General features: G+C 33.7%; 3 protein-coding genes across 3 annotated transcripts; all 3 read left to right on the forward strand.

Moving 5' to 3' along the window:
* Nucleotides 1–282: 282 nt before the first annotated feature.
* LOC139850096 (probable methyltransferase PMT17) lies at nt 283–3,543 on the forward strand. Its single transcript, XM_071839687.1, has 5 exons — nt 283–969; nt 1,229–1,439; nt 1,513–1,810; nt 2,403–2,870; nt 3,300–3,543. The coding sequence occupies exons 1-5, from the start codon at nt 283–285 to the stop codon at nt 3,541–3,543; spliced, it is 1,908 nt and encodes a 635-aa protein (XP_071695788.1).
* A 1,968-nt stretch (nt 3,544–5,511) lies between these two features.
* Nucleotides 5,512–7,553, forward strand: LOC139847144 (protein FATTY ACID EXPORT 4, chloroplastic). The gene is made up of 4 exons (XM_071836761.1): nt 5,512–6,054; nt 6,652–6,716; nt 6,837–6,924; nt 7,012–7,553. The coding sequence occupies exons 1-4, from the start codon at nt 5,736–5,738 to the stop codon at nt 7,119–7,121; spliced, it is 582 nt and encodes a 193-aa protein (XP_071692862.1). The 5' UTR covers nt 5,512–5,735; the 3' UTR covers nt 7,122–7,553.
* Nucleotides 7,554–10,828: 3,275 nt separating this feature from the next.
* LOC139847298 (probable aquaporin NIP5-1) lies at nt 10,829–12,736 on the forward strand. The gene is made up of 4 exons (XM_071836973.1): nt 10,829–11,121; nt 11,248–11,673; nt 12,015–12,076; nt 12,169–12,736. Exons 1-4 carry the CDS (start codon nt 10,903–10,905, stop codon nt 12,362–12,364), a joined length of 903 nt encoding a protein of 300 aa, XP_071693074.1. The 5' UTR covers nt 10,829–10,902; the 3' UTR covers nt 12,365–12,736.
* Nucleotides 12,737–22,986: the final 10,250 nt, after the last annotated feature.

The raw sequence follows: 22,986 nt of genomic DNA on the forward strand, positions 1-22,986 counted from the left end.
TTTCTTTCATCTACTTTTTGGGGACAGATCCAAATTAATTGGATCTTATTATCAATGTTTATAGTTTATCTGTGGACTAAATCCATTTTAAGACATAAAAACATATTTCAAACATCACCACTTTTACTGCATTCCAAATTTCTGTCATTAACTACTAAACTACATGTTACTGTAAAAAATCTTCAATCAACAAGGCAACGTCATGTTTCTAATACCAAATTTCTTTTCTCCGTAACAACAATTTCTTGATCATACGACAAGTTTTCTTTAACGTGCGTTAAAATGGCTAAGGAACGGGCGGGGTCACCAAAATATCATCAGTTGGAAGCAAGGAGAAACCATGTCACGTGGATTTTAGCCGTTAGCGGACTCTGCATCTTATTTTACGTGTTAGGAGCATGGCAAAGTAGTATCACCCCAGCAACACATACCGAAATCACAAATAAAGTTGGATGTGACAATACATCTAAAAACGCGACTGATTCATTATCATCACCACCATCATCGCCCGTAACATTAGATTTTGAAAGTCACCATCAATTAGTAGTCGAAGATTCAAAAGAGATACTCGAATTCCCACCATGTAACATTTCGTTCAGTGAATATACTCCGTGTCAAGAGACCGAAAGAGCAAATAAATTCGACCGAGAAATGTTGAAATATAGAGAAAGACATTGTCCGAGTAAAGATGAACTTCTTCGTTGCCTAATACCCGCACCACCAAAGTATAAACTACCTTTTAAATGGCCAAAAAGCCGAGACTACGCTTGGTTTAACAATATTCCTCATAAAGAGCTTAGCATCGAAAAAGATCGCCAAAACTGGATTAAAGTTGAAGGTGACCGGTTTAGATTTCCAGGTGGCGGTACAATGTTCCGCCATGGAGCTGATTCTTATATCGATGATATCAATGAACTAATTCCTCTCTCGAATGGAACCATTCGCACTGCAATTGATACGGGTTGTGGAGTAAGTATAACTACTTAATCTCAATAATCCTATATTTAATGAGAGAGTATGGTGAATATGATGCTGTTTTATACCCGGTTGAGTATAGAACCGATATATTATTGGCTTTCTATTAAGATAAACAGTTTAAAACATTGTAGAATGAGTTTTAACTTGTTTTTAATCAATGATGTATTCATTCTATACCCAACTTGAATTTATAACAGCACATATCCATCATCATTTAATAATAGCTACTTATGCGTGTTATATTGCGAAGGTAGCGAGTTGGGGTGCATACCTACTTAAACGTGACATAATAACGATGTCATTTGCACCAAAGGACACACACGAAGCGCAAGTGTGGTTTGCGTTAGAGCGTGGAGTTCCTGCAATGATCGGGATTATGGGATCACAAAGGCTTCCTTATCCAGCAAGGGCGTTCGACATGGCTCATTGTGCTCGCTGCCTAATTCCTTGGAGTAAATTTGGTAATTAATTAGGATTAAAAATTAATTATCATTAGCGCGTACCTGATTACTCGACACTTTAATAAATGTGCAGATGGGCTGTATTTGCTTGAAGTGGATAGAGTTTTAAGGCCTGGTGGTTATTGGATACTTTCTGGGCCTCCAATTCAGTGGGATAAACTATGGAAAGGTTGGGAAAGAACACCAGAAGATTTGAAACAAGAACAAGATGATATCGAAGATGTCGCAAAACGTCTTTGTTGGAAAAAAGTCATAGAGAAAGATGCACTTGCTGTGTGGCAAAAGCCAATTAACCATATTGATTGCATCAAAAGCAGAAAGGCACATCATAAACCGCATATATGCAAATCAGGCAATCCTGATGAAGCTTGGTACTTAAAGTTTTAATTTCCATTCTTGTTTTAAATACTATCCATATACATACTTCTAAATAAACCATCTCAGGTTAGGACCCTGATTTCTTCACAAGAGATCACATGTTCAAACCTCATAAGTAGCATATTTTGGGTTGCACTACAACTAATCATGTAGTTTTTAATACTTTTTGAATAAGTTTTTCACGTTAAAAAATGTGAATATAAGTTAGATGCTTGGAAAAATTTGACATCAAAAACTTTGAAGCGTGAAAAATTATGGTGTCAAAAATTTTAATTGGACACTTGCAAGTGTCATTGGGTTTTCCTTTTGACTATTTTAAGTGTCAAAAACTTTGCGACACTTATAGGTGTCAAAAACATCTCAAGTTACTCACGGTTTTTAGCGTCAAAAATATTTATAGCATCAAAAAAGAAATTTTTTTGATAGTGGTGGCTAGGGAAAACGTTAGAAAATGGATACGGGATAGCCTGGTTAGGTCGTGTACATATGAGTAACAACATATTCCAGTTCCCCGAGTAGCTTGAGAGGGGAAAACCTTATCGTTTACATGTTTTCATACTTTTAACTAGATTTTGTAAATATAAGGTACAAGGAGATGGAAACCTGTATTACCCCTATGCCAGAAGTGAGCAGTCCGGATGAAGTATCGGGTGGAGCCATAGAGAAATGGCCAGAACGTGCTACCGAAGTTCCTCCTAGAATCAAGAACAATATGGTATCGGGTATTACAGAAGAGAAATTTTATGAAGAAAACGAAGTATGGAAAGAGCGAATGAAGCATTATAGAAAATTGGTTTCTGCTTTAGCGAAAGGAAAATATCGTAACGTGATGGATATGAATGCTTACCTAGGTGGATTTTCGGCAGCCTTGATGAATTATCCGGTTTGGGTAATGAACGTCGTTCCAACAAGTTTCAAACCTGATACACTTGGTGTAATATACGAACGAGGCTTTATCGGTGTGTATCACGATTGGTGTGAAGCGTTTTCAACTTACCCAAGAACTTATGATTTCATTCATGCTAATGGTGTCTTCAGCATGTATCAAGATAGGTATCTATTATATTTCCTTAACCTAATCACTTAAACAAGTATGTAAAGACTAAAAACCAAGGCCCCTGTTTTTCTCATATTAATTTTGAATAGATAGATACCACAAGATAGCATAGTGGTTGGGGCCCTAAGTTCTTTGCAAAAGGTCTCATGTTTGAATCCTTTCTAGGAGGAATATTTTGTGGTGGTCTGGGAAGGGTTGGAAACAGTCCGGGAGTAATCCTGCTAGACTGCGTACATCATAGTATGGGGTCGATTTACTCGCCCTCCCGAGTAACCCGAACAGGAAAAACCTTCTACCTCTCTAAATCTACCGTCTAAACTCTAAACGGAACCTAAATTGGCAAATCACAAATACCTCCAATATAATGATGATTAGAGATTTGTGATGTTTAATGTAGTGTTTACATATTTGTGTGTATAATTAAGGTGTGATATTACGGATATACTATTGGAGATGGACAGAATATTGAGGCCTGAAGGGACAGTTATATTTAGAGATGAAGTGGATGTAATTGGAAAGATTAAAAGTATAGCCGAACGTATGAGATGGAAACTCAAAACGGTTGATAATGAAAGTGGGCCACTCAATGAAGAAAAGATACTTGTTGCTGTTAAGACCTACTGGACTGCTGAAGTTCAGGAAGGGCAAGATGATAGTAAACATAATTAGCACACCGCATTGTGTATTTTTTGTAAGTAGATAGTGTAATTAGTAACTTACTTTAAATGTATTTCTCAATAATTGTCTTTTTTTTGTTTTCTTTATGTTAGAACCTCAAATTGGTGTAGGATATGCTTGAACATGAAACTTTCTTTGATATTCACACTTCTCTTTGGCAACAAAAATTATATATGGTCTACCCTTTTCCATCATCACACATCAAAATTACTCTTTTCTAATTTATAATATAAATAACATTTTACATATTTTTTTTTTGAAATATACGGAGTAATATTTTTCTAAATTTTCCTTTTGAATCAGTTTGGGATTACGCTTCATCTCCCGTAGTTACATAACCTACTCCCAACTACTGCCCTGTAGGAAACCGGACCAATCCGAGGACATGGCCCGTAAAATCCCCTCCCTGCTGCCGCGCACTAAGCGATAACATTGAGTGCAATGTTGACATGTTGCAGCACAGCGGAGTCGAACTTTTCACTCAAAAAGGAAAATGAAAGTTTTAAATCTAAACACATCTTAAAACGGCGATTACAAACTTACCTTCACTAACTTGACGATGATTCTTCGAATCTGTGCTGAAAACGGTTGCTCTGTGTTGCTCCCTCAAAAGTTAGCCGCTTGGAATTTTGGATTTTAGAGATTGGGCTTAGAAAGCCGGGCTACAATAATTGGGCCAGTCTGCATTAAACTAGAAAAGCATGGATGTAGTGGTTTACTAGAAATTGAATCCGTCATTCTTTAACTTTTCTTTTACATCTCTGGTCCTTACAATCGCAAACTATTTCATCTACCACCATTTTAGTTTTTTTTCCTCGTCTAAATGATTTCATTCACGAGCTGACTAATTCTAAGAGTCGTGGATGGTATACCTTGGCCTATAAGACCATTTCTAATGGTGACTTTGATGTTACGGCACTAAGTACACTTTTTGGCCATAAAGTGTAATCTGAGTGTTAGTTTCAAACATTTGTTAAACGTCGTGTTAGTTTATTTGGGGCAAATATTGAGTAGGGAGATGTGGTAAAAATCTGATTGAAAATTAGTTGGGAAAAAATAAATTAATTATAAAAATATATATTTATTAATCGGAAAAATCAGTGATTGGTTGAAGGAGGAAGTAACGATTTTTTTTTTTTTTCTTTTTTTTTTTTTGTATCAGAAGTCCAACTGATGCCCAAAACTGACGCAATGTTAGGCTCCTTCATTTTTTGTCAATTTTGCAATGTTGGCTACACCTCATCTGACACCTCAAACTTACGGACCTTTTATATATGGTCTAACAGTCACTAATGTTGTTCGTTGAATATGATTCCGTGACTTAGAACATAAATATGGTCATTTCATTTCATGAAAAGAATTATAAAATCACTATAATATACTTCGTAACATTTACAAGATAATTTAGTACGTAGTATGAGGTTACTCCAATCAAAATATTTTTATTTTTCCTTCTCATATTCACCTCTTTTAATTTACGTACTTCTTACTTACTTTTACGTTAAAATTATTCGTCTTCATCTCTTCCTACTTCGGATAGACACAATGACTTGTGTGTTTTTCAATTATGTGGATATTAGAATAGAATTCGAAATTTGAAATCATTATCCGGAATTATAGGTTCGTATATTTGAGATATCAAACTTCCGAATATTTTAAGATTTAAATTTTATAATTTTCAGATATTCTAAATTGAACTCTACTATTTTACACATGTAACAAAATGCTTAGTCATTCTCTTCATAACATGTACTCCATCCAGGTGTAACCAACATTAAATTTCTCAGTTCCCCAATTCCCTAATTCAGAGTAACACACGTTATAATGTTATATGATCCTGTGCCCCCGATACAATACATACACATACACATACACATATAAAAGATATTACTGCAGTTATTAACTAATTTTCTGAGGTGGATGCGCACAGTTTTTTTTTTTTTTTTTTTTTTTTTTTTTTTTTTTGCTATCAATTAATTAATTCTCCGTATTTTGTTATTAAATCAGCTATTCGCTATCCATTTATCCAACAGAATATATTACTTATATATTTATATATTTACATATTTTAATTAATTAATAAAGAAATGGGTACGAGTTGGGTGTAGTCCAGTTTACGAATCCCTATTTTCAGTTATCACAGACTAAATTGGTAAAAAAAAGAAGAAAAAAACCTAGGAAACATGGTATCCGTAATTCAGTCTCATCAATTACTCGGATTCACTCCAAATCATATTGTTTCTCAAAAAAATAATGTAACTAATGTTAGAAGAAACGCAAGTACCGGGGGTGGTGTAATAGAGTTACCGACAACCGGAATCGAATCAAGTTTTGTGGGTAGTTGCAAGGTCCGACAGAGTTTAAGGAAGTTTCCCTCGTACTTGTCGAATTCAAGATCAAAGAGTAGCCATATTTGCAAGTCCCAACTTGCTGTACAAGATTTTGCACCGGTTGCTTCTGCAGGTTATGCTGTTCTTCTTCTCGGCGGCGGTCTTTTTGCCTGTAAGTTACATTAACAAATGTTCATACAATTGAAAATCTGTAGTGTTAGGGTATGCTATTCTTTTATTAATAAATAAATAAATAAATAAATTAATATTAATAAGTAATACGGAGTATTAAATTGTTGGGAAAATGATTTGGGTGGAAATTTTAGTCATGGCCTGAAACTAATTAACCCTTTTTGTTTAAATGTCGGGTTCTGGTGAATGGGTCGACCTGCTGAAACTGAAATAAATTTTTAGAATTGAAACCAACTCTCAAAATTGCCTGAAACCAACCTAGCCCAAGTTTGACTTGAAATCAACTCTTAAAACTGAAACCAACTCGCAAGCAGGTTTTATTTGTTTACCTAAACAAGTTATGCGGGTCATGTCCAGGTTGGGTTCTTTTGATCCGCCAACCCGACCCGAATTTCCAACCCTGTCTATGTGTAAAATATATGCAGTTTCTGTAAAAATATGTTACTAGCAGCAGAAAGATAAACTAGGTATGTGATTCTGAAGGCGGACATTGTTTTCAAAATTAACCAAATATTGATGGATATTCATTTGGGCATTATATATATTTCTTTGGTTTGACTTTATATTTCTGTAACAGATAATAAATCAGGAAGCAAAGGGTCGCTTTTTGGCGGGCTTACTGGGGCCGTCCTTATGTCTGCTGTAAGTGCTCCCCTGTTAATTTTTCTTTAGTTCTCATTGCATTACTCCTGCAACATTTTATTGAATTTGATATATAATATAATATTAAAATGTGCTATATATGGTTTTTTTTTCTGGCAGGCATACTATCTTATGCAATCACCCGAGACTAAGGAACTAGGCGATGCAGTTGCATTTGGAGCTTCTCTCCTTTTCGCAGTTATATTTGGTAAATGCGTTTAAAAAGTGTTTACTATATAACCTCACACCTTAATCAAATCGTATAATTTTGCTAATTTTGCTAATTTTGCTGCAGGGATCCGGTTTGCTAACACGGGGAAATTAGTTCCTGCAGGTCTTTTGTTAGCCGTTTCAATCAGTATAACAGCATTGACTTATTCTGCTTATCTACATGATAAGATCTGATGTAAGATGCTTTCAGTTTATTTGTAGTTTGTTGTTATCAGTTGGCACGAGTCTCGTTTCTTTGTATGCGGTGTACCTGTCTCTTACGAAACTTGTGTTTAACTTCGAATGAGAATAACGTAACATAAGAACTGTACTTTAAATATCATATGCAATAGGTTGTACTAAGATGTTTTTATATTGATTGCACAAACTTGAATAACAAGTTCCTCTCTTTAGACTATTAACGAATGTAATTGTTAGTGCATATTTGTAATGGAAGGTCACACCCAGTTTGGAACCATACACACTTTGTACCATAAAACTTACAATTATATTCCTAAGTTTGTCTAGGGAGTTGAACTTCCATTATTGTAAGTAAGGGTATAATAGTAACTTAGGTGTGTATGGATCAAAAATGAGTATGTAAGGGTATCACCTCCCATTTGTAATCCCTAGTTCTATGAACACTATTGTGTATTTCAGTCATGTAACCTTGAACTTTGTATTGTGACTATTGAATGTTGGATATTGTCCGTGAATGTTTAATCACTAGTTAAACTGACAAAACAGTCATCGACTGATGACACTTTCGGTCGACAATGTAAGGTCGGTGTAAGTTAATCATCGGTTAACTTAACAAGACAGTTGACCGACTGACGGAGTCAGTCGACCGATTGTTACTGCAAACAGTATATATACGGGTTTCGGGTTTCATTGATAGTTTACACACCCTAAGAAACCCTAACCAATTGATGTCGATTGTCATTGTTCCCAGACGTCCAACCCACCGAATAACACATTCTAGGTGTTGTTCTAATCTAGATTGAAGTCTAGGTTCGACTAATTCGGTCCCGTGAACAACCCGTTATTCGATTAAGCCCAGGTCTATTGTTTTTCGTCTTTAGATCAAGTTAGACTGATTCTAAGATCCATTCATAGCGTCTGTAGTAATAAATCATCGTCAGGTTAATTAGTGAGAGATTAGTAGTTTCTTCCTGTATACTGTGTCATGTATTATGCTAATGAGTAATGACCTATGATTAGTAGTTCTGGAAGTTTATGTATACTGTAGTGTATAGTGCTAATGACTTTTGCATTAGTGGTTTATTTCATCATTCTAAATAGCAATCATTTTAACTTGAGTGGTGGAGCCTGAATTAGATGTAATACTACCAAATTTTATTCTTAAGTTATGAATTTAATTTAGCAGAATCGTCAAATATGCACCAGATCCAATACAATCAAGAATTTCCCTGCCTTTTTGGTAGTTTGGTTTTGGATGTATATTTGGTTACCTTAGTTTATTGAGTTCAAGGTACACACTTTATGTCTATATACATTTTATAGTTTAGATTGCTATATTATATGATGTGTCTTCCTTTTTCTTGTGGTATTTTGTTTAAGCTGAAGTTTTAGTCAATAAATAAAGATGCTATACAATAATGTTGCATTTGATTTTATTATAACACCACCACCACAACTTCACATTATTAAGTTTATTATAATAATGATGCATTTGCTTTTTAGGCTCTTTCCGAGTAATAAGTGAATTGTCGAATTCACACGGTATTGCTTATGGTTGGCTGTTTAAATTTCCGGTGATGGGTATTACAGTACAATTTATCAAAGTTACTAGTATGAAATACCATCATATAGTGATGTTTTTGCTAAAGACAGTTAGCCAAAAAGTTGTAAGATTTTCCTGTTCGGGTTATCCGGGAAGGACTAGTAATCCAACCCCATATTTTAATGTACGCAGTCTATTAAGAAATATTCCATGGCTGTTTCCAATCCTTCCCTTTCCTTGGTCATCCCAAGATTCGAACTTGAGATGCTTCAAAGAGAATTAGCCACCTAACGTCTAATGTATTAGTTACATCCTAATGAAAGATTGGCTCTACAATGCATATAGAGGCGGTTATTTTAAGTGAAGTTATATAAAGAAAGTTTCTTGACAAGACAAAGAAAAAGGTATTAGAAAACAACAGATCCTTCTTGCCCATAATTTCAAGATCATGATGATGTATTTGCACGGTTTAATAGTGGTACAAATGGTTAAATTATATGTAATGAGCAACAAAAGTCAAAACTTGCCGACAGAGTGTGATGGGGGTAGGGACATTTGTATAGTTTAGAAAAAAATATGACCATCAATTTAAAGAGAATATTTTATGATATGATGATTTGATGACCATGGGAGTGGGAAGAAAGTGCAATAAGAAATAGCTAGTTAATCATAAGGGTGGCCAATTAATAATTAAAGGCATATACGTGTATATTGTATAAATTATTATATGTTTCAATAATTGTTTTGTATAATACTACGTACGAATTTGAAAAAGATGAGATGATCATTATGTTATGAATCACATCCATAACAAACTGGTGATTTGTAGTTGTACACTATTAAAATTAGTCGTACACCATCAATTATGTATTATATTGCTTTAATGTACAATAACTTAAAGCATGGTATTAATGGATTATTTTATTTCAGTCAGTTTTATGAATTTTAGAAAGAAATATGGTGCAAACTGCGTAGGTGGTAGTTGTGTCACTTGTTTGGCCTTATTTAGGTAGGTTTTACTAACAAAATATGGGTCTTAGTTGGTTGGTTGCATCATTAGTTGGTTTGATTTTAGCATTTTGTAGTTCAATGTTCTTTATGTTTTTGTCAGGAGCTTTTGTTGTATAGTACAGTAGTTTCAGTTGAGTTATATGGTTGGTATATTTAAATTAGTGAAAGCACACTATTGTAACAGTCACCAACTCACCTTTACTCTCCATACTTATTGACCTCTTTCATCATTCGATAAAATTGCCTTAATTATATAGTTTTTGTTATTTTTGCCAGAAAGTACGGTATGCTTTTCGCATGCTGATCCCATCCATGTACTTGCTCTTGAAAGTTTAATAAAATTCCTATTTGCCTTTCAAAAAAAAAAATAAAAAAAAAAAAAAAAAAAAAAATTTGCCAGAAAGAATAACACCTTTAGTTAAATTCATAAAGCCATAATTTCAAGAATCACATCTCTCAAAAGGAAATGTGAGATATGATTTGATTTATTTGTTTCAAATAATGAAAAAACTAAAATAAAGATGAAGATATAGAGAGGTGGTGTTGTTAGATGATTGCCAAGAGTTGACCTTCTCATTCTCTGCACTTACCCTAAGTATTCATACATACTTATAATATAATAAAAATAAGAATTATTCTTAATTAATCTTAGCTGATTTGTTGTTAACTCGAATATATTATTTTACAATTACATAACTGTCAATTTAGACCTAATAACTAATCGCTATGTACGATACTTATGCATATTAATGACAGGCGCTACGTTTAAAAAAAATACTAAAAAATAATTATATGGATACTTGACCCATTACAAACCCATTCACCCAATTCATCAGCATGTTCCAATTTTTCCTTATTTAAACACACATCTTCAGCACTATATAAACATCACTCATCTTTAACTTCAATTAATTACTAGCTTCTTCCTTTTCTTTAATCATACAGTTATTAAAACATCTATCTTATATATACTAATCTCCTTTCAAAACTACATTTCACAAAAGCTACAATATATGATTACAGTTTTAAAACTGCAAGTGTAGATCATCTAGTACATTTGTTTGTTATCCTGGCTACCTTCACACTTTCCCTTCCTTAATTCAAACATTTATAAAAATCTCCCCAGTATGTAAACTTCACCCTATCCCTCCATTTCTCCACTAAAAAACCCAAAAAAATAAAAAAAATAAAAAAGAAAAAAACGGAAAGAAAGGAAAGAAAATGGAAGGTAAGGATGGACAAACACCACCAGTATCAGCACCACCAACACCCGGAACACCGGGTGGTCCGTTATTTACATCTATGCGAGTCGACTCGTTCTCGTATGACCGCAAGTCAATGCCACGTTGCCAGTGTTTGCCTCTTGCTGCACCATCGTTCGGTGCACATCACACTTGCTTCACCGAGTTCCCTTCTCCAGACGTCTCTCTCACCCGAAAGGTAACCTACATTCGATCTAAATGAGTAAATGGGTCAATTTGATATACGAATTGGCTAGTAAATGGTGTTTAGTGTGACAACAAAGTTCAAATTTTGATTGCACTGTGGGTATATATATATATGCAGTTGGGCGCAGAATTTGTGGGAACGTTTATACTAATATTCGCCGCAACAGCAGGGCCAATCGTGAACCAAAAATACTCAGGAACAGAGTCACTAATTGGGAACGCAGCGTGTGCAGGGCTAGCAGTGATGATTATAATTTTATCAACAGGTCATATTTCAGGAGCTCATTTAAACCCGTCTTTAACGATTGCATTTGCAGCATTACGCCATTTCCCGTGGGCCCAGGTCCCTGCATACATCTTAGCACAAGTATCAGCTTCGATATGTGCTTCTTTTGCTCTAAAAGGCGTTTTTCATCCGTTCATGTCTGGTGGTGTCACTGTTCCTCATGCTGATGTCAGCACTGGTCAAGCTTTTGTGCTTGAGTTCATCATTACGTTTAATCTTCTGTTTGTTGTCACAGCCGTTGCTACTGATACTCGCGCTGTACGTATAATCTATGTTTTATTTACTTAAAACACATGATATATTAATATTTCCTAATACTCCGTATTATTTTATGTCCTCGTCATATTTATATATAGTCCACTAGTTCATTTCGGAATGTCCCATATTATTATCCACTACCAAATCTGGAAAGTAAGTTTAATCAAATTTACTATATCGTCCATAATTAATTAATTAAAGGAAAATTGTAAAGTTAAAAAAAATAGAGTGTAATAATGACATTTCTTGAATTGTGAGTTTTTTGTTGGAGGACAGTTAAATTGGGACGGACGGAGTATATGTTGTTGTAATCTCATTGATGGATGTGTATATTTATTCAGGTGGGAGAATTGGCAGGTATTGCAGTTGGAGCTACTGTTTTGCTAAACATTCTTGTTGCAGGGTACGGTTAATTAACTACTTCATACACATTATTCGTGAATACCCTCGTGTCCCCCGATTAACTAACGAAATAAAAAATTAAATTAATGGCAGGCCATCAAGTGGTGCATCGATGAATCCAGTACGTACACTGGGTCCAGCGATTGCAACAGGGAACTACAAGGATTTATGGGTGTACTTATTGGCACCTACACTTGGAGCCCTTACTGGAGCAGGAGTTTACACTTTGGTCAAACTTGAAGCCCCTGAGGGAGAGCTACCACGTGAGGTTCGAAGCTTTCGTCGTTAAGTGGTGCCAGGTCAGCTAGTGAAATGCAGGGTATATATGAGATGCATATAGCTTCCTGTAATACTAATAAATTGAGATGTCTTTACTTTGGGTGAATGTAAGTGTTTGATGTGAGATAGACATGTATGTCATATAATTTGCTTGTTATTGTGTTGTTTATTGTGATGATTAATTTAAAAAAAAAAAAAAAGTTATGGACATTTTGTTTGTTCACGGCGTCACGAGATCATGAAAAAGCTGGAATAACTCAGAAAGAGAGTGGCGCCTAGCCGTTGAGAGCGTCTGTTGTAACAAGTTTATGTTTGTTTAACGTTATGATAATTGAAATCTTTGTTTTATAACAGCAGAATTTCACTCTGTTTCTCCATTAAGAAACACATTACAACAATTTTGTAGCTCCTTGACCAAAGTAGCCTATGGTATTATGTTTTAAATGTTTTGGGAGTTGATAACTTGTGAAACAGATTTTCATTTTTAGATATCTAAGTAATTCCACTTTGCCTTAACATAAGTCTTGTAGGCCTTTTCATTATTACTTTCAATTGGTTTAAAAGAAAATTATATATCTAGCGTAAGAAGTTTATATGATTGATTTATATTTTCCGACAAGGTCTAAAGGTCTGAACAGAAAAAATCATTATCCGTTACCCATTTACACAATTCTATTTCACCACTAATACATTAGAAATGAAGATAGTTGTCCTTTGATCATGTTGCACCTTTAATGATATGAACATATACACTAACCTAATCACTCATAAGGTTCTAGTAAGATTTTGTATAATGAAAGCTATGAATCATAACATTCATTTGATTATGACCATCTAACAGTTTATGTATACGGTATATAGTATAGTATTAGACTATAAATTAGGGTTAGATATTATTAGGCCCAAATTCGATCTTGGGCATAGGTTTTTATGTAATGTACAAATACCGTATCAATAATAAAGTAATCTTTACTGAATTTTGATTATTCAACATATAATTAGATTTGTTGATCAAAAAGCTTAATTAGAGTGTAAAATAAGACGCCATAGATCAATCATCGAGTCATCGACACTCCAATATTCACAGATTAGGATTTCCATAGTTTCATGGGGAAAAAAATGTTGAAATGTCATTAATAACGTAATTTGTAAGTTTATGAGGGGGCAACTGCCCCTGTCTAGGTAAAAAGGAAAAGGGCAGAATTAAGGACAAGCAACTGAATTACCAATGGCCCAAGTTATGTAAGTAGATGCTAATGATCACTTTTGCATAATTAATTTGTTGTGAACACAAGATTAGAGTGGATGGAATCATTCTTAAAAGCTGTTATTTCACATGACTAGTGGAGCATAAATGGGGTTGCCTAGCTACTTGCCTGATCCGATACCATATTTGGTTATCAAGTTACCTAAATCAACATACATGAATCATCATCATCAAATATGCACCAGATCCAATGCAAACTCATTTTTTAAGTAATATATATGGGTCATTTGTCCAAATAAATACATACAACACGAGTCCATTAACACATACACTTAATCAGTTAAAAATTACTAATTACTCCAATTTTTTAGGGTCTTGGCATGTCCAACTTGAAAGAACGACACACCAATGATCAAATTGGCATGTGATCAACTAGTTGTATTATGTATATTACTATATATCAGTATGTTATTATTATGCTCTAATTAAAATTAATTTGTCATTGGTTTATGTTGGTATCAAATTATATATCTATATTTTGATAGACTCAAATCAAAATTATACGTAAGTTAAATTTATCATAATTATAGTGTAATATATGGTGAATCTTTCAACAATTATTGTGAAATTTTTTATCAACAAATAATAGTGAAAAATTTTTAAAGCTCCTTAGCAGTGTTTTAATGTCATTTTAGTCGTTAAAAAGCGAAATAACAATCATAGTGAAAAAAAATCATTGGTCTTATTTTATATACCGAGTAATATATATAAGGAATAAAGATAAAGATTTTTCTAACAACAAGCCTTGTTAATGTACAAAAAAGTGTTTGATTTCCGCGTTTTCTAACCATAAAAAGTAAATAATCAATTTTTTTTGTTTATTTTTATTTTTTTTTTTTTTTTTTTTTCTTTTTTTTTTTTTTTTTCGAAAGGCAAGAATATATTAATCAACGAGCCCACTAAGGGGGGGAAACCCGAACAATCAAACGAAAACCATCACGAAACAAAGCTAAAGAACGCAAGTTGCGGAGATGGCAACTACTAAACTATTACATTACACAAGACAAGACCATGGATTCGAGATCCAACCAAGCCAATCCAACCTATGATTCTTTAAACGAGACGAAATCCATTCAAACGATTTAAGTTGAATTTCCATCAAACCCGTTTTTGTTTATTTGCCAAACATCAAAAGTTGATTTTTTGTGATTTCAAAACACAATAATCAAATAATCATTTTCAAAGTATAACATATAATGTACAAGGGTACTAAAGTAAAATAACTTGGTGGAACTTTTTTGTGGAAGCGCGATTTGCTAACACTAACCCCACCCCTACTGTTTGATTTCTACATTTTCTAACCATTAAAAAAGTAAATAATCAATTTTATTGTTTATTTGCCAAACACCAAAAGTTGATTTTTTGTGATTTCAAAACACAATAATCAAATAATCACTTTTAAATCGATTATCCAAACACCCTCTAAATAATCGTCACTTTAAAGTCAATATATAAGTGATGTGTATAACACTTTTATACACGTTAATGATAAGAGTTATTGTTATAAAATTTGGTCAATGATTAATTAAAGAAGCACCTTTTTCTTATCATACTCAAGAAAGAAGGTGTTAACCAATAATGAAGCAATGCTTTACGATATCACCACCAGAAGTTTAACTACTATAATATTATGCTAATCCTATAGTAGGCAGGATGTGCTTTGTTTTTACTCTTTCTACTTGTAAATAAGTCCAAAGACTAAAAAGTAATCCGACATGATATCACATTATTAATATCGTGTTTAAAGAGTAAGAGTATGTTTGTTTACCTCTTAATTGAATGATTCAACAATGAATGTTGAATTATTCATCATTCAACACAATTTTTTTTGTCCTCTGAATGATATATGATGTTGAATGGTTCAACATTAGTGTTGAAACATTCAGAATTGAAACACTCCTAACCATTAAACACCAAAATTTTGTATAATATCTTCCTAAATCATATCCGGAACATTTAACAAACAGGTATATTGAATTTTTTTAATCATATAACACGTTAATAAAGTAATTTTACTCAATTAATGTCGTTTATTCAAAATAATTAATAAACATATTATTTTCATTCAGAATCAAGTTTATTCAGAGATTTAAATCATTAAAATTATGAACCATCTAACGCTAAGTCATTTAATTTTATCAAACACGACCTAATACATATATTTGTAAGATTTCGTAAATTGAAGGTTCTGTCGAAAACCAATTGGCAACGAAAAAAGAATAATCGCATGTAAGAATTTTGTGAAGTCGACGTTGGAGGCTATTAATATTATTAAAAATATTAATATCCTAATCCCAATATGCTAGTATCCTATATCCTATCCTTCCTATATCCTAATATATAAAAGAAGAAGAAAAAAGATTGGCCGTATAATGCAAGAAAGAAAAAAAAAGATTATTGGCAGTATAATGCAAGTAGGGGCAGGTCTTACGGCTAATATTACCAACGAAGATGCTAATTGACTAGACAAGTAAAGGTAGAAACCAACAAATAATTCTAAGCAATTATTCAAAGTCACTGTGTGAGTTTTATTTTATAAATTTTAAACAATAAATCATAATTTAAGAAAGAAATATAAGTGACAAGTGATTAAAAGGATGTGATTGGTATTTCTTTATTAAAAGTGGATTACGATTGATATAGAAGTTTATAAGGGGCGGTGGTGGTAAGAAAGTGCAAAAAATATACTGTAGTAGTTTTTTGTTGGTACGATTATAGGAATCAAAGGCTTTTGATATATACTCCGTATGATTGAAGGTTACCTTATTTGCATTTGTAGTGCTCTAAAACCACTTAGATTCTAAAACCACTTAGATGATTATTGATAAAAGAGAATCAATTGTTGAAACTCTAAACTCTTTATTGTGTTCTATATCGAAAAGTGAAAGAAAAAAATGTGTATATATAAGTTTATCGGAACCTCCCTATATCACCAATTGGTTTTAGAGTAATGTGAAATTCATGAGCTTATATATTGTACATGTTGGTGTTGGCGGACCTGAAAACGATCCTACAAATGGTATCAATAAGGTGGAAGGAAAGTACACAAAAAACATTAAATTAGTTTTACGTTTTAAAAAAACTATTAGTATTGTTAACTTTTTCATAATTGGCATGTAGATAGTTAATTGATAATTGATACGGAGTAGTAATGTACTTACAACTCTCCCTAAAAATCTACTCTAAGACCATTGTTAATGTGGCGTAATAGGTCCGTGATCACCAACATTGTGCCACCATCACGCCCTGCGGTGTGATGGAAATTCTTTTTGGTTGGCGTGATCATTGCATCACAGGAAGTATAGCTAACGTTGTGTATATGGACCAATCAGAATGCAAAATAATATTAATTTTCTATTTTGTATTTCTAATTCAATTTAAAATATCAGTTCAATGATTAAGTCATGAAAGATATAGAAAAGTTCAAGTATTAAGACCATTGTTAATGCGGCGTAGTAGGCCCGTGATCACCAACATAGTGCCACCATCACGCCCTAACGCGGTGTGATGGAAATTCTTTTTGGTTGGCGTGATCATTGCATCACAGGAAGTATAGCTAGCACAGTGTATATGGACCAATCGGAATGCAAAATAACATTAATTTTCTGTTTTGTATTTCTAATTCAATTAAAAAAATCAGGTCAATGATTAAGTCATAAAAGATATAGAAAAGTTCAAGTATGGTGATGTTAAAAGTTGCAGGTGGAAGCGTGGAACCATTGGGGAAGACAATCTCCACTCTTTTTTTATTAGAATTTTAATTTAATACCTCTCCAAATTATAGATGTAATAATTTTACCCCCCAAACTTTATTATAATAGTAATTCCCCTCTCTTTTTATTAGGAGTAGTATTTTGATTTTTAACATAATTTTGGAATGACAAAATTGCACCGGGGGTCCCTGTGGTATGTTCGAAATAACAAGTGGAGTTCAAAAGAATTTTTTCGCCTTGGGGGGTCACTGTGGTATGCAATAGTTTCACGGGGGGTCCAATTTGCTTACAGACGTTAAAAATTCCGTTAGATTGCATCATGTGCAATGCACATGAGGGTATTTTTGTCAATTTAGTTCCCTCTTGTCCATTGACCCATCCGCCCACCCTTTATTCACCATCTTCCAACAAACACACTTACAAACTCAGATCAATTATAATCAACTTTTACACACAAACATTGATTGATGATTGATAATTATACACAATCAATCAAAATCCCACAAATCTTTGCTACATATAATCTTAATTTAACAACCACTTGTGATCGTGATTGTTACAATAAGATGTATTTCCAATTTCCAATATAAATAAAACTGTAATCATAATCAGTTACGAGACTAAACATAATATTTGGCTTTAAAAAATGAACAGAGGAGATTTAAAAATATATATAATATGTACTTCGTAAGCTTGTAATACATATACATATATAATCGCTTAGAACAAATTACCATTATATAAACACAACCCAAATAAAAACCCCATTTGTAGAGAATTAATTTTAACCTACAATATTTTGGGCTTGGCTCTTAGTTTAAACTTCTTCCTGAACCCACGAAGCTCCTTGTTATGTGTGGTGACGATGACGCACCAGAGAGGGTTAAATCTGCTATTTGTGGTAGAAAACGAGTACGCGGCGGAAAAGATTCACAACAATGGTTAAATCAAATTGACGAAAACGAAGATTCAATCATAATAGAGGATCATCAAACTGGTCCAGATCTAGATCCAGATCAAGTTCGTCACGGTTAGTCGATTTTGTTTTCCGACGAGTTGGTTTGCAAATTTGACGATTTCATCCATTAGACCCCCGGCGAATCGACAGAATACACGGTTGGTTGTGTTATTCCGGTAGTGATTGTGATTATTATCTTGAAACGTGAACCTACGGTCATGGTGGCGGCGGTGATCTCCGGGCATGGTGGCGGAGTAACATGAAATGGCGGAGTAACATGAAATGGGTTGGGTTTAACGAATTTGTTTATTCTCTTGAGATAGATCTATCTAATGTGAGGGGAAGCAGTAATCACAGAAAGTTAATTTGGTTGGTGAAGGAGATAAAATGTTCAAATGACCATTTTATCCTCATGTGCATTGCACATGATGCAATTTAACAGAATTATTAATGTCTGTAAGCGAATTGGACCCCCCGTGAAACTATTGCATACCACAGTGACCTCACAAAAATAAGATTACAACTAGAAAAAATATTAAAAAGAAAATAAAATGGTAAGACCTATTGTCCTATCACACAACTATCACGTCATACCATTACAAAGTTCATCACGCTATCACGTCATCACATTTGTCAAATCATCATTATACACCACAAAAATACCCCATCACACTTTATTAGACCAATCCCAACCATGACGCCGTCATGGGCATTTCCTCAGCGCCACATCAGCTTTCTCTCTCCCCCTTTCTCACCACTCCCTCCCATAACATTCCCATAACACACCATTGCCAACCATGACATACTTCCTCAAATTATTATTATTATTATTATTATTATTATTATTATTATTATTATTATTATTATTATTATTATTATTATTATTATTATTATTATTATTAAAGCAAATAAACAATTGTTTTTGAACATCACATTTATTAAATAACAATGATACGGTTACAATTTTTTATAAAAAAAAAGACATAATTGAAAACAAACACAAGTACATAAAACAATAAAAACTACTCGTCGTCGTCGTTGGATAACTGAAACGCTTTTTGGTATTTCTTGGTGATTCTTGTTCGGGCTCTCAATACCATAGCGCATTGTTCCTCCGTCAAGTCGGGTGCACATGGTTGGGTGAGAAATGACAAATTATCCAACATTTCACGGGTCTCGGTCGCGTCGTATAGCCTATCCATCGTCCGCCTTGTAGCGTTGGCGGATTCAATCAATTTTACACGAGCTTCGTTGGACGACAATTGCGAGGCCGCGTCGGATGAACCCGAACTCCTTTGCCACTTGGTTCTTGAACGACCCGGTGGACGACGTAGAGGTTCTTCGTGAAATAACCTTTCAAACTGACTCGGATCCCCACCCTCACTTTTACCCGCACCTTGGTTCGAACCTTCACCCGGGCCACTCACAATCGGTGGGGGTAACTCGGCAGGCCGATTACGCTTGGGAACAACCCCCTCGAATGTTAGAAATTTAGGACAATCTTTGAGAACTCGCCACGCTTCCTCGTAAAGAAACTTACGCTTCGTTTGGTCCTTAAATGCCCGGCGTGCGCTACTTATGATATCGGCATTGTTGTTCCCACTTTGCCAAAATGCTTCAAGCTTCGTGTAATTGCCGATAAAAATCTTGACATCTTTCGACATCTTGCTCCATTTTCCCGTTATTTGATCGGCTCGACGTTTTTCATGCACTTGGGCATTGTAATTTTCTCGGATATAACCCCCAAAAGACTCTTTTGTTTGGCCCGTTCCTGTTAGTTCGGATGCTTGCATCCAAACCTTTGCCAAAATCACGCTTTCTTCGTCCGTCCACGCCACTTTTTTGCATGTGACTTTCTTTTTTCCTTTTGATCTCGGTCACTTTCACCCTCGTCTTCAACATCTTAGGGTTGAGTTTCGGGAACGGCTTCAACATCCTCATCACCGGATTCGATATCTGTAGTGACCCGAACTTTTCCATGTTTATATATATTAATTGAGATTGATATTTACATGATTAAATGTTTCCAACATGTTAAGAAATCAAACTTGTTAAGACTTGATTAATTGAAATATGTTTCATATAGACAATTGACCACCCAAGTTGACCGGCGATTCACAAACGTTAAAACTTGTAAAAACGACATGACGATATATATATGGATATACATATGGTTAACATGAGATTATGATAAGTAAGTATCTCCATAAGTATATTAACAATGAGTTATATACATATAAACAAGACTACTAACTTAAGGATATCGAAACGAGACATATATGTAACGATTATCGTTGTAACGACATTTAAATGTATATATATCATATTAAGATATATTAATATATCATAATATCATGATAATATAATAATTTAACATCTCATTAGATATAATAAACAATGGGTTAACAACATTAATTGAGATCGTTAACTTAAAGGTTTCAAAACAACACTTACATGTAACGACTAACGATGACTTAACGACTCAGTTAAAATGTATATACATGTAGTGTATTTAGATGTATTAAAATACTTTTGGAAGACTTCAAGACATATATCAAAACACTCATACTTAACGAAAATGGTTACAGTTACTTTCCCATTTTTTTCTTTCATCAAGAATTCTAGTCGTATTCTTACCCGTATTATACACAGCTTCAAAACGTACTTATTATGGGTATATACCAATAGGAACTAGCATGGGATTCCACTCTTGATTATGTCATGTATGACTAATCAATTTTAACTTCTACCATGAGCTAGTCAACTAACTAGAACTCCTTTTAACCCCACTCACCACTCACCAATTACCACTCATCATTCACTCCATTTCACTTCCAATTCCCTTTCTAATTCTCTCTCAACACACACACACACACTATTATGAACGTATTTTTCCAGTAGTTAATCATCATCTTCATCAAAAATCACTTCAAGAATCAAGCTATAATCATCATAGGAAGAACACTTCAAAAATCCCTTCAAGTTTACTAATTTACGTCCAAGCTTTCTAATCCATTCCAAGTAATCATCTAAGATCAAGAAACCTTTGTTATATATAGTAGGTTATCTTTCTTATTCAAGGTAATATTCATATTCAAACTTTGATTCAATTTCTATAACTATAAACTATCTTAATTCGAGTAAAAATCTTACTTGAACTTGTTTTTGTGTCATGATCCTACTTCAAGAACTTTCAAGCCATCCAAGATCCTTTGAAGCTAGATCATTTCTTGTCACTTCCAGTAGGTTTACCTACTAAACTTGAGGTAGTAATGATGTTCATAACATCATTCGATTCATATATATAAAACTATCTTATTCGAAGGTTTAAACTCGTAATCACTAGAACATAGTTTAGTTAATTCTAAACTTGTTCGCAAACAAAAGTTAATCCTTCTAACTTGACTTTTAAAATCAACTAAACACATGTTCTATATCTATATGATATACTAACTTAATGATTTAAAACCTGGAAACACGAAAAAACACCGTAAAACCGGATTTACGCCGTCGTAGTAACACCGCGGGCTGTTTTGGGTTAGTTAATTAAAAACTATGATAAACTTTGATTTAAAAGTTGTTATTCTGAGAAAATGATTTTTATTATGAACATGAAACTATATCCAAAAATTATGGTTAAACTCAAAGTGGAAGTATGTTTTCTAAAATGGTCATCTAGACGTCGTTCTTTCGACTGAAATGACTACCTTTACAAAAATGACTTGTAACTTATTTTTCTGACTATAAACCTATACTTTTTATGTTTAGATTCATAAAATAGAGTTCAATATGAAACCATAGCAATTTGATTCACTCAAAACGGATTTAAAATGAAGAAGTTATGGGTAAAACAAGATTGGATAATTTTTCTCATTTTAGCTACGTGAAAATTGGTAACAAATCTATTCCAACCATAACTTAATCAACTTGTATTGTATATTATGTAATCTTGAGATACCATAGACACGTATACAATGTTTCGACCTATCATGTCGACACATCTATATATATTTCGGAACAACCATAGACACTCTATATGTGAATGTTGGAGTTAGCTACACAGGGTTGAGGTTGATTCCAAAATATATATAGTTTGAGTTGTGATCAATACTGAGATACGTATACACTGGGTCATGGATTGATTCAAGATAATATTTATCGATTTATTTCTGTACATCTAACTGTGGACAACTAGTTGTAGGTTACTAACGAGGACAGCTGACTTAATAAACTTAAAACATCAAAATATATTAAAAGTGTTGTAAATATATTTTGAACATACTTTGATATATATGTATATATTGTTATAGGTTCGTGAATCAACCAGTGGCCAAGTCTTACTTCCTGACGAAGTAAAAATCTGTGAAAGTGAGTTATAGTCCCACTTTTAAAATCTAATATTTTTGGGATAAGAATACATGCAGGTTTTATAAATGATTTACAAAATAGACACAAGTACGTGAAACTACATTCTATGGTTGAATTATCGAAATCGAATATGCCCCTTTTTATTAAGTCTGGTAATCTAAGAATTAGGAAACAGACACCCTAATTGACGCGAATCCTAAAGATAGATCTATTGGGCCTAACAAACCCCATCCAAAGTACCGGATGCTTTAGTACTTCAAAATTTATATCATATCCGAAGGGTGTCCCGGAATGATGGGGATATTCTTATATATGCATCTTGTTAA

The sequence above is a fragment of the Rutidosis leptorrhynchoides genome, chromosome 5 (assembly GCF_046630445.1).
Source record: "Rutidosis leptorrhynchoides isolate AG116_Rl617_1_P2 chromosome 5, CSIRO_AGI_Rlap_v1, whole genome shotgun sequence".
Classification (NCBI taxonomy): Eukaryota; Viridiplantae; Streptophyta; class Magnoliopsida; order Asterales; family Asteraceae; genus Rutidosis; species Rutidosis leptorrhynchoides.

Excerpts from the sequence above, each read along its gene's own strand:
- LOC139850096 (XM_071839687.1), top strand. The coding sequence starts at position 283 with ATGGCTAAGGAACGGGCGGGGTCACCAAAATATCATCAGTTGGAAGCA. Across the intron at positions 1,440-1,512 it reads AATTCCTTGGAGTAAATTTG|ATGGGCTGTATTTGCTTGAA; the intron begins GTAATTAATTAG and ends ATAAATGTGCAG. Across the intron at positions 2,871-3,299 it reads TTCAGCATGTATCAAGATAG|GTGTGATATTACGGATATAC; the intron begins GTATCTATTATA and ends TGTATAATTAAG.
- LOC139847144 (XM_071836761.1), top strand. The coding sequence starts at position 5,736 with ATGGTATCCGTAATTCAGTCTCATCAATTACTCGGATTCACTCCAAAT. Across the intron at positions 6,055-6,651 it reads CGGCGGCGGTCTTTTTGCCT|ATAATAAATCAGGAAGCAAA; the intron begins GTAAGTTACATT and ends TTTCTGTAACAG. Across the intron at positions 6,717-6,836 it reads GGGCCGTCCTTATGTCTGCT|GCATACTATCTTATGCAATC; the intron begins GTAAGTGCTCCC and ends TTTTTCTGGCAG.
- LOC139847298 (XM_071836973.1), top strand. The coding sequence starts at position 10,903 with ATGGAAGGTAAGGATGGACAAACACCACCAGTATCAGCACCACCAACA. Across the intron at positions 11,674-12,014 it reads TTGCTACTGATACTCGCGCT|GTGGGAGAATTGGCAGGTAT; the intron begins GTACGTATAATC and ends ATATTTATTCAG. Across the intron at positions 12,077-12,168 it reads CTAAACATTCTTGTTGCAGG|GCCATCAAGTGGTGCATCGA; the intron begins GTACGGTTAATT and ends AATTAATGGCAG.